This window comes from Temnothorax nylanderi, unplaced genomic scaffold, assembly GCF_030848795.1.
Source record: "Temnothorax nylanderi isolate EJ_2023f unplaced genomic scaffold, tnyl_v1.0 TNYL_tig0020_pilon, whole genome shotgun sequence".
NCBI lineage: Eukaryota > Metazoa > Arthropoda > Insecta > Hymenoptera > Formicidae > Temnothorax > Temnothorax nylanderi.
The window spans coordinates 837,768-850,093 of NW_027249082.1; the positions used below are offsets into that span (position 1 = coordinate 837,768).

Sequence of the window (12,326 nt, forward strand, 5' to 3'; positions counted from 1 at the left end):
CATCGTACAAGAGAGATCATAATTGCATTTCAACACGTAACCGAGAATCGCGGACGATAACCCCGCCCTCTCTGTGAGCGAATTCCGAGGCTCGAGGAGCACCTATGCAAATTTAATTAAACGCTTGGTGCGAGAGCTCGCCAACCATTTCTTCGCGTTGAGAGACGTGTCAAGAAACGCTAGGCCAATATTTACAACGGAGACGATAACACCGATAATTCGTTGCTACTCCGCGCGGAAACGAGGAACGTGATTCTTCTGTATTTTAATTACAGAATTAGGATCCATTATCAAAGCAATTTGAGAACTTGTGAATGTATGTATGTATGAATGCATTTAAACGCAAAAAAGGGGAATGAATAGCTGATCTGTTCTATCTATTAAATACATTTATATGGAGTCTATGGACTTTTGGAGAACAATTTTCAAAAACTATATCTTAACTTATCTGTTCTTAAAAAAAGTACATAGTATCTAAGTTTATCTGTCTTAAAAAATAATGTGCTTATACAAACATTGGAAATCAGATCACATTTCAATAACTGTTCTTTTTATACCTATAAAATTCTCTTTGCTTTTTTAACTCATATTTCTTATTTAAATATTATTTTCTGATATTAGGAAATCACTCGAGACAATTCGATTCGATTTCGAATCGATAGATTCACGCAAGAATCGTCATCACAAAAAAACAAACTTTTTCTTCATTTTAACACATTCGTAGTTTCAAGAATTGTTATAATAATTTTAAAATTTTCGACAAATCAATGTCATGTTCGAGGAGATGGCAGACTAATTAATACAAAAAGGTTTCCGTGTGCACTCCAGATTAACGATCGTCAGTTATAACTGTACAGAGTGACACCCACAGACCGGTTCTGCATGCTATGACGTCGCAAAGCGATCTTTCGATGGCTAAAATCGTCGCAAAGTTCTGGAGTCTGCAGATTGAGACGGTTTCTACGAGTCCCAGCTGCCATGTGTTGCCGGCCAGAGAAAACCTTGTAAGCTTCACAATTCAATGTTTTCTTTTTTTCAAATCAATTACCGCTTGCATACTAAACTAATAAACTTGGCTAATCCAATATTAATCTAATTTATTAACCTTCTAACAAGAGAAAGACATGACTATCGTGAGATTAAATATGGAAAAAGAAAGAGAATATATGCAATTGTTTGCTTTTATATATGCTATAATAATATATTTGTTGCCTCGGTTACAAATTTTTATTATGTCTAATCCGAGACGATTTTATTATATTGTAGACTTTTTGTGTTTAATTTGGCACTGACGATGACGTCGCACATTGTTCTACCAAAGACGGCAAACTCGGATATTGCTGAAATTTTGCATCGGCCTATTAGGAGTCTAACATTTCCAAAAAACAGTAATATGGGTGTGAGTATGTGTAAAATATTGTTAACAACATTTTATAGCAATAAATTGTGCTAGTCACGATATTATTACGCGCACGAGTGTTCTTATCTTAATATATTTTAATTATTTTGTTAAATATAAATTTTTTTTAAACATTTTTTATTATTTGATAGAATCTTGATTTTGAGAGAGAAGGTAAGATCTTGTTCTGTTAAAACTTCTCTCAATCCCAATGTCCCCATGCAGAAATAATAATCGCGCCGCGATTATGCGATTAACGTTTCTTGCAGATCTTCGTCGCTATCGCGGTACCACTCGAGGATCCTCTGAATTCGATCTCGCTATCGTATTTCTTCGAGGCTAACTACGTTTTACCGCCGAACATAACGTACCTCGAGCCCTGGACGCAGGTAAAAAGGAGGAAGCGGAATATCGAGAGAACCACAATCTATCGAGTTCTGGAAAGTAAATTCGAGAGGCAAGTTTGCGCAAACAAATAACTGCGCGTTATGAGAACGCGGTCTTTCAAATTCACTGATATAATCCTCTCGCGTTGCCTTACGGCATTAATATTCCATCTGATCCAAAATCTTGGAATCGACCGATCTATAATAACGTCGTACGATATTCATACTTTGTCGAACTAAAAAGATCCAATTCAACTGTCTATCGTTAAATAGTAAAAAAGTTCTAAAAATGATAAAAAAATTCTTCTTGTAATTCTTGATCATTGCTGAAACTTTGTCGTTTCTATTTCCTTTCTTTCGCTCTCTGATCGCGTTTGACTTCCTCTCCCGATGTTTGACCTCCGGTACCTACTAACGCTTCGACAAAATAGATAAAACTAGTCATTGTTGAATCAGAATACCGTAAACGACTCTACTATTGGCATGCATGACGCGATAAAACTGATCGCTACCGTCGATTATCGCCCCCGAATCGGCGTTGATCGCGGAACGCGCGCGCGGGAAAAGTTTCGCCGATCGACGCTAGACGTTGCGGCAGCGAACAGTAGGGAAATCAGGGGAGAGATTCGAGGCAAAATGCACTCCCGGCTCCATTTTACGAGCATTCGGGGCGTCTGGGAATTGCGTTACATTGCCTGGCGCAGGTATACATAGGTACCTACGAATTACGTATGCGCATGAGCCTTCAATCCGGTATTTAGAGAATCGTAAAGCGCAAAGTAAACAGTTGTTGCCGCATCGCGATCTTCTCTCGTACCACCTCAATCTCCCTCGGATTCCTCGCCTCGCGTCGTGAGAGCTCTCCTTGATTTTTCTCCATCTGCCGTAGCTCCGGGTATTCCGGAAGGGAGTGTCTACTGAGAGCAATCTGCGAGACCTCGGAGTTCCCGCTCCGACACAACGGGTTGATCGGCGACATCATGCACGTAATCTTCACGTAAGTTCTACCGTTGATATTAACGATAACGCGGCCGAAACTTTATGATACATTCATGATATCATTAGCTCGAGTCCCAATGCATTCGCTATTCAGAAAAGAGCTCATACATTAAACGATTTATACACAATATGTCATTTTCAGAAATAAAATCTGTAAATCTTGATTATAAATTCGCTGTTGAATCTCCTTTCTCGCGCGTTACACGGTATTGTTCGGCCTATAAAACAGACCAAAGAATGCATACACGAGTTTTCTCTCTTTCTGTAAAAAAAAAATTGAGAAGAAAGGAGGAATAGGAGGGCCGCTCGCGGGCCTCTTTTTTTTCAGCCGGAAACGCGGTGTTCCAAGGCGCTGCAAATTGGAGTAGATACGCGCCGTAGAAAAGCAAATTTGGCTTCCTCGCAGTAACCCCCGCCCACCCTATAGAGGACGTGCTTCCGCTCGACTCGGCTTCGACCCTTCTCGCGGAATAAGCTCTCCAGAAACGTATGAATAAAGGACACGGACCCGCGGGCGAAAACGACATTGTCGTTGTCGACGTCGCATACCGCGGCGAACGAACACGAAGTGCTCCTAATATGTGCTTTGCACAATCGCATAATGCGTTGATGAATCGCGCACCGCGTCTATATGAAACGACGTGTGAGCTCTTCTACTTTCGTGTCCTACGTGCTTTTGTCGTATTATGTAAATTGGCACACGTTTCGCTTTGCGAAACGAAACGCATGAAACTAGCTTTACTCGCTGAAGGACGCTTAACTATCTTCTCGCGGAACATTCCGCGGTTGAGGCCCTTCGATTCCTCAGACATTTTTTAAACAGTTCTCCATTCTAGCTATTAGAGCGAGTTCCGCTAACGACCCTTCTCGCATTTGGGACGGAAAATGCGGGGGCGCGCAAAGTACACAAACGACGGGAAAGAACGGTCGTCTCTTTAAGATTTTTGTATCCCGACACGCAACTCCGCGCATCGTCGCGCCCCGACGATGATAACGACAATGCGCGGCTTTCCGCCCCCCCCTCCCTCGTCCCCCGCGCAAGAACGGAGGGGAAAAAAAAGAACACAAAGGGAGCTCGTTTCGCGTCTTCGTTCTTAGCGCCACGCTGCCTAACGTTGATGCATTATTACACCCGGCTCGGATGCATCCTCATCTCTTTTTGACTGCCAGAAGAAACGTGAAATTACGAGGGGATTCCGTGTCTCTTTTTGCGAAGTGTTACAGTCTCAGGAGAGATTCTTCCTGGCGCACCGCCGATCGCCACAAGTCACGGGAAACCACGTTAGAAACGGGATAAACAACGGCGAGATTCGAGAAATAGTCCGCCACATCGACATCTATAATAATATCTCAATACAATATCAATATAACAACTGTAAACGTTTCTGTTTTTAAAATTTCCCCGTACGTTACAGTTTGGAAAAAAGATTCGGCAGACGCTTATACACCGCGCCTTTTCATTGTTTTCTTCGTCGCGCAAGAAATGCCGAATAAACTCCATTCGGTCTATACGAGATAACGAAGTCGCGAAGTTACGCGTGTATTTAAATTTTAATAAAAACCAGTAATAAACTTTTCGAAACGCCCGGCACTCCAGCGGACGGAGGTCGGAAAGCGCGGTGCGATACCGCTCGTTTGGATATTCCATGATGTGTCCTGGGACTCACTCCCGCGAGTCCGGAAAAACACTCGCGAAACATCACCGTGAAGGGAATATTTTTCATTCGGTTCGTTTTCAGCACGCAGGATATTCAAGATTTATCGTCTCTCATCGAGAAGGGGGACTCTCGCGTACACCCTCGGAGAGAGACAAGGGATTGCGAGAGGCGGAAATCGGCGGAAGGGCGCGGTGGACGGATGGGAGGAGGGAGAAAAAAACAGAGAAAAAACGAGAACGAAATAAAACTCCAATAAACCGATCGTATCGCTGTAACAAAAGACGATATAAAAATTGGGCCGGCGGAATCGGTTTTTCTCGAAATGACGATTATCATGCAGGCAGCAGAATGCGCAGGATGCCGGGGTTGTTTTTGCCGTCGCGACTGCCGCGTTCCGAGCGAAAAATGTCGACGGAAAATGAAGATCACTCGTGTGATTACGAAAAAAAAAAACTCATATACAGTTCCTTCAGGTTATTGTTCGCGGATATGCGGATGTTATCAGACGTGCACATTCGCGGTGGAAGCTTTCTAATTTCCCTGAATGTTGGAATGCCAAAAGATCATATCGTGGTTTTCAGCGGAATCAAGATACACGGTGAAACACTTCAAAAAAATGTAAATCCTCAGACAAAATTCTCTAAAACCTTCGCGAGTGTTTAGAGTATGCGACATTACAAATTAAAAAATCGTAATAAATGTTCATCTCCTTTTCTTATAACAATCTTTGTGTCACATCCTTGAATAAAAAAAGAAATCCCTTTAATGCTGAAAATGTTATACGTAAATAAATGCTCACGTAAGTACTACGAGACGACATTGTTACGATTTAATTATATTAGAGAATTCTGCTTTCAGTCCGAGTACTTCGAGACACGAGGGATTGCCGCGAGATGTTGTCGAGGCCGAACTGGTCGGCCGCAATGAAAGCTGCTCCAAGTACCAACCGCAGTGCCCACTGGGACTCTTCGACTTGATTGGAGTCCTCGCGTGATCCCTGAAAAATCGTCACAAGTTTACCGTGCCACTTTCGCAAAGCAAACAATCTAATTGCGCCGCCATTGGAAACATAGTCTTGGTGCCTATTGGAAATCTCGGCGATTCACAGAGAAATTCTACGTTGGACGGAAACATGGTCGAGAACTCTGATGGCATCGAACAATAACAAAATCGAGAATTTAACGAGAGGAAACGTTTCTGGATGCACGTGTATTTCAACGTGCACATATGTATGTACTGTAAATATCATGTAAAAAGCGATTGTGTTAAAACATAAACCGTTTTTTAAATAATTGCTTATATTAACTTCTTTCTTATTTTAATGTATTATGATGATAACTTCTTTTTTCCTTTAAAATTCTCAATTAATCTTCAAATTCATATATATGTGATATCGCTATTATACCTACGCTACGTTGACAAGTTTGCAATAAAATCTTTAGTCTTCTTTATAAACTTCCACATTCCCGCGTCAAAGATTTTTCACTGCGTGTATCCTTTTACTTGTTACATCGCGAAGTTATTAGATCATCAAAACTCCGCGCTGAACGGAAACCGTTATTTTGCTCTCACGCGATGATATAGCAAAGAGTTCCAAGGATATATCCGCCGTTTATTCACAGTTTATTACCTAAGAACCTTCCGCGCAGCGCGGAAGCGCGGAAACGGAGAAACGACGAGTATTATCGAATTATCGCGAGGGAACGTATTTATATACTTGCTCGTAATTGCCGTGTGATCGTAAATCCCAAATGGACGAAGGATAAGAGTTATTGCCACATTTCTCCAGCTTAGCTTCCGTATTTGCTCCTAAACGAGGCGGCGTTAGAGTTAATTCAGTGCAGGCTGGGTAAAAAATCTCGCTGAGAAAGAATTATATTATACCGAGATGATAATATCGTCACAACTAATACGCGAGCGATTAAAATGAATAAAATAAAATAAATTATACTATGTCCTGTAATATTTGCTGTAATATTTGTAATATGTGCTGTAATATTCGTAATATTACTAACAACTAAATAACTAATTACTAATAACTATTGCTAAAGTTATCTTTAAGATATATCAGATATAGATTGAAAAAGTTATCATCCATAAAATCATAAAATTAAAAATATACAGAAACAGGCGAGTTTCTTGAAGTTTTAAAATATTAAAAATGTTGCAGCCTTCTTGTTTGTTTTCTCGCATTATATCTAAGCACGCAACATGCAATACAGCCAGTCATTAGAATTGTAGGTCAGAAAACGTTAAGCGATAAGCGATTTTCAGGTCAAAATGTTTTTAAATTTTCTATTCCCTCGGATTATATCTCGGGGGAGTTCATGAGAAAACCGCGTATCGGCCGACGAAAAAGTTTCGCGACAATAATTCAAGCGGTAACTCGCGCGAAAAATAAAATTCCACAAGGAAATTCGTCGAAAGTCCGAGCCGCGCTGTAAAATTTCCGACTTTATACCCGAAGTTTCCAAAAATACACTAAATTTTACAATCGCTATAGATGGAGAAGCCCGGGGATTTCTGACACCTATGAAAAGCAAAGCCGGAGCATTTCGCAGCGTCGAGTTCGCGAAAACTTCGACTGTCTCGCATAAGAAATTTAAAAGCAATGCGCTCTCCCGCGCGTGAATTGTTTACACGCAACCATATTCTTTGTCAGTACCCTGTCAATTTTCCTGCGTTACGAAATTAGGTAACAAAATTGTTGGCGCAATCCATAATGCAATCTTCTCTCGCGTAGATAGATGTGTGTAACGTATAAAATATATATTATATCATATATACTTAATCCTCAAACTGTACAATGGGGAGCAAAAATGAGTTCCCTTTCGGTGTAGATGAGTGCACTATGGGTGCATTCGGGGAGACGCTATTAACGCTATAAACGCAAACGCTATGAACTTCGTTCGAGGAGCCAATAGCGCGATAGCGATAGCGCGCTTCCCGAACGCAGCCTAAGTGCCAATAGCATTTCGTGCCTCACATCGAAAATAATAGCGAAAATAGCGCGAGTGATGACGTCACGCTGCCTTTACAGTGACGTCATCATCGTATATCACAGCGCCACAAAGCGTCTCCTCGAACAGTTTTGGACGATAATTGTGCTAATAGCGTGCTCCCCGAATGCACCCTATTTCTAGGCTCGCAATTGGCTGGAAGGTAGAAATAATGCGCTCATCTACACCGAAAAAGGAACTCAGTCCTGCTCCCCATTGTACACCGATGATCTGAGATACGTTTTTTCGGTTGGGAAAGAGAGCAGTGTAATTTTTTTACTCCCCAGTGGGTATATATGGAATATACTTGGCTTATACGCTTTCGCCAAATCAGTACGAAAACTGTTTTTATAACGCGCATTCGCACCGGCGCGCGGCGACGGCGAAAGTATTCAAGTCGCGTGAAAATAGGGTTGTGCTCCTCCGCATGGATGCGCCTTTAGAAAATTCCCTACGCGTGCAACGCACTTGAGAAAAACTTCGCATCTTCTCAAAAGTTATGAAGTCGTAAATGTTAAACTCGCATGGAAAGATAACATCTCCAAACATTCTTCCATTTCCTCAACACATTTCCCACCCTCGTCGGTGTACTCCTGGCGAAGGGCGCGTCGCCTTCGACGCGTGAACGAACCTGTGGGCCTATTCGGTAACTCTTAACGACAGTTTCGTTATCGTTATACTTGTGTTGCGCAGATATTATGTATAGTAAAAAAGCTGCGCAACGACAATATAACGATAACGAGAACTGTCGTTAAGAGTTACGGAATAGGCCCACTGGTCTCACGCGGAAAATTTCAAGCGAGCCCTCTCCGCCGAGCGCTAATCAAATCGTTAAATTCTGTTTGAGCGGTTCGGCGGTGTGCATAAACCGGGGACGATAATTCGAAATTAATCTCTTCTGATTCAATAGTTATCACGAATTTCTGCTCGCTCTATTGGCGATGATTCCATTTCACATCGATTCTTTACATTTCGACCGCGTGTATCAGCGACGCAACATTATTTGTATAACAGTGCTGATAAGAATTGAGTTGCTTTCCGAGCAAAACTCGAATACTCGTTGTCGGGTAAAAACACGCGACGTTATTTTTTAACATTTTGTCGACCTCACGGGGGTTATTAAAAATTATCCGTGTGAGATATCTTTAGAGATGTTTACGACACTCTCTCGATATCTTACTTGCGATATTGAATGCTGTATCAATATTTTAGCATCAGTTAGATATACCTAAGCTAAGAGGAAACTGAGAGTAAGGTATCGAATAAAAGGTCGAGAGCATTTTCGTTTGGCCACAAAACCTTTGCTGGGAAAAATTTATTCCGTATTCGTCAAAGAACACGCGATCGTACGGGATAAGAATGAAGCAAATACTCTTGACAAAAGATAAAAGCAAGATATGTTTTAAAGAAAAGGCAGAAGTTTGTTCGTGTATCTATTCAGAGAAGTGGATCATCGCTACTGGTTTTGCTATGCTAAGCTAAAAAAGGCGCGTCCCGACATATCATTGTGTTACGTCGAAGATTCCGCGAGCAATAAAATTTGGTTTCCGCAGTTTCCGAGATACGACACGGTTTATTAGCATTTTAAGACGTTTCCCGGATGAATTATGGACCTTTCGATAGCGAAATACGTACATCACGCTCGAAACTATCCTCTCGTGTCCGGAATGATCGGTTGGAAAGAAAAAAGAAGAAATACGAGGCACCGCTTTTCGCGCCAGCGGCGAAGTATGCTAAATAATCTTGACGGATGACTCATGTGAATGTGATACGCGACAGATCGCCGTTGTGCACGGCTGGTAGCTTGGTTTCACATACTCATCTATATGTATGTATACATGTATAATCTATATAAGGAGACACTGACGTGTCCCACAGGATAGCCCATCCTGCGAAGCAATAGAGCAAATGTTCCGTCATCGTCCCGCACGATGAATGATGTTTGGCGAGACAAATGAGGTGCCCCTAAGAGCAATAGCGTCGCGGATAGGAAATGTCCGCGCGTCTTCGTCTATGTCCCGCACTATGTCCCGGAGCGGTTTCGGAAGTTCGGTCATTTAAAACATAGCTTCGACAGCTAATTGAAAAACTTGTACAATGGCGTAGCGCGCGATGTAAATAAAGAGTCACGTGGCGCTAGGTAGAAGTATGTCCGGCAATACGATCGGGAGAGAGCAGCCCCCGATAATTGATTGCCGAGTAATTAATAAATCTTGGCGGTTGGCACGTTATTGTGTCGTTGGCATCTGGCCCAATGTTTAGTCTGACACTGTTTGTGTGAATATATCTGGTGGTCGACGCTTATGTCAAAAAGGAGCTTCCATGCCACTCATGCAGATTACGTTATGATAAATTATATAAGATAAATGTATACGTGAATGTGTGTGTTTTAGAGAGGCAAATCCAGTGTGTTGTGCGCGGGAAATGACATTCGCGAGCTTTGTTATTTATTCCTATTGTGACATCGGAGAATGTCCGTCTTTCTAATATAAATATTAGTAATTAATTAATGTTTGAAATTCGTTTTATATTAAATATGTTGTCCCCGTTTATCCGTCAGATAGACACACGTTAGTCGCTTCCGCCGCTCGATGTTTTTCCTTCTACGGAAGAAATGGGGAGAGTGACAAATGAAGGAGAAATTGGATTGAGTTTGCGGAAAGGGCGTCTCGGTCCTTAAGTACCGTCGACAATGGAGCAAGAAGTCTTCCCCTTTTAAGCCGAATTCACGTTTTCACCACACAGTTATACAGAATAGCAAAAGCAATTTCGTCGCAGGCAGTTTGTTAATATGACAGTATGTTGTAATAACTAAAAAGTAAAGAAAACGCGAAGAAAAAAAAATCGATCAACTATATCTTTCTTTCTTATAATACCGTATAATAAATCGTTAAATTGGATAACAAAATATCGCGATTAAATCAGAGAGAATCAAACAAGTTGACACTCGTTTGACAAAAATCGTTGCCTTTTCATTTCATTAAAATAAATAGGCTTTCAGATTAAATCAATTTCGTAACAAATAAAAAAAAGTATCAATTGTTTCTCATATAAATACCTTACGGATTGCGGCGAATTAATTTCGTTCTTCGTTTCCTCAATTAAAATTGGTCAACTTCATAATGAGTCAGATCAGATTTTCCTTAATTTTTTAACGAATTGAAAAGAATATCAGTCAACTTCATAATGAGTCAGATCAGATTTCCCTTAATTTTTTAACAAATTGAAAAGAATAGTTATCTGCCATGCAGTTATTTGCGGCGTGATTGCCGATTCACCGCTCTGCTATTCGAGATATCCAAGACTAACAGCGTTCCGACGTTAAGCGACTGTGAAGGCCTCTAACGTCCCCCATCAGCATACGCCATGGGGATGGAACTCGATATGCGCTACCAGCTAAGCGTAAACGACAATATGCAAATTTCCCATACTCGTCCGATCGGATTTAAATGTGGCGCATCTCACGAACGACCGCGTCTACGTACAGTCTGGTGAACCAACGATATCCCGTGTATTCGCCGAGGAATGACGTTCGTCTATCGATAGGACGATCGTCGCATTGTTGCTCGCGAATATAAAACGATCGAACGACGCGGGATCAGCTATCCACGCGGAAAAAATACGCGTGGATGATCTCCAGACATCCCGAAGAAATTCGGCCGACAAGTTTCTTCGCGTACGACACGACGTTTTGCAGCTGTGTGTACGTGTGTGAGTATCTAGGCACCCATACACATACTGTGCACCCGCACGCACACAAATACAAACACACGTACGGAATCCGTTCTATCTCGCTCGCGCGCGCAGGGAAATGCTGGCGCTTATTGGAGAAATCCCGTTTAAGGGATTGAGCGACAGCCAGAACGGAATCACGGAAGAGTGCAGCTAATCAATCTTCAGAAGCAGATAAGATGAATCGTTCGAGGGAAGCAATTGTTAGACATCGCCGAGCGGACGCAATTAAATTATCGGCGATTTGAGGGAACGTCGCGTTCGTCTGTCGCTGCATCGCAATATCGTGAGAGTGATTTTCATTATCCCCTAACGCGGGGATTATGACATCAAATAAAATCGAATATCCGACGGGATGCCCTAATTATCACACCACGAACCGCGTTAAGTAATTTCAAGCAGGTAAATAGCCTCCATTGATAAGCTCCTCGACACGTGTACCGGGCGGAGATTTGCATATCGGGGTGGGAAATTCGTATGCATAACTTTGCACGCGTGAAAGTTCACGAAAGTGAGGATCCTCGAGTGAATCGGTGCTATCAGGAGAAGGGTATCCCGAAGTCTCTCTCTGAGCGAATCTCGATGAGAAGTTTACCTCGCCCCGCCGCCGCTCGCGAGGACTGTTATTGTTTGGGATACTTCTTAAACGACGAATCCCGCGGAAGTGCACCCCTTTCCAAAGAATGGCACGCTACTCGCCGTTGCGCGCCATTCTCTTTTATTAAAACGCCGTTCCTCGAAATATCTATAATAAATTCGGAGAAAGAACATAAAGGAAATATTATTTTCGACTTTTCGAAAGTTTTTCGCAAAAATTCTATTAGTGCAGATCAAACTACTTTTGTGCGCTATATTGATCCAAATTTGGAGCATGGGCGTACATCGTCGTCGCCTTCGCTGATCGGTGTTTCTCTCGATTTTGCCAATCCGATTTCCGTCAACAACGACTCGTCAACAACTTGTACTCTGCCACGAAAAACAAAGCCACTGACATCGTCGAAGTCGATGCCAAGTCGATTTGGAGGAAGACGACTGGAAGAAAAACCTTGATGTCGAGATTAGAAGACGATCCCTGGCGCTTTAAAGAACAAAGTGACCTCGGACCTACTCTACTTCTAAGGTGCAGAGATCGTTTTTCAATGTCGCGTATTCA

General features: G+C 42.0%; 1 protein-coding gene across 1 annotated transcript; it reads left to right on the top strand.

Moving 5' to 3' along the window:
• Window positions 1-842: 842 nt before the first annotated feature.
• Window positions 843-5,692, top strand: LOC139769131 (uncharacterized). Its single transcript, XM_071699919.1, has 5 exons — window positions 843-1,004; window positions 1,267-1,399; window positions 1,669-1,856; window positions 2,675-2,782; window positions 5,301-5,692. The coding sequence occupies exons 1-5, from the start codon at window positions 979-981 to the stop codon at window positions 5,434-5,436; spliced, it is 591 nt and encodes a 196-aa protein (XP_071556020.1). The 5' UTR covers window positions 843-978; the 3' UTR covers window positions 5,437-5,692.
• Window positions 5,693-12,326: the final 6,634 nt, after the last annotated feature.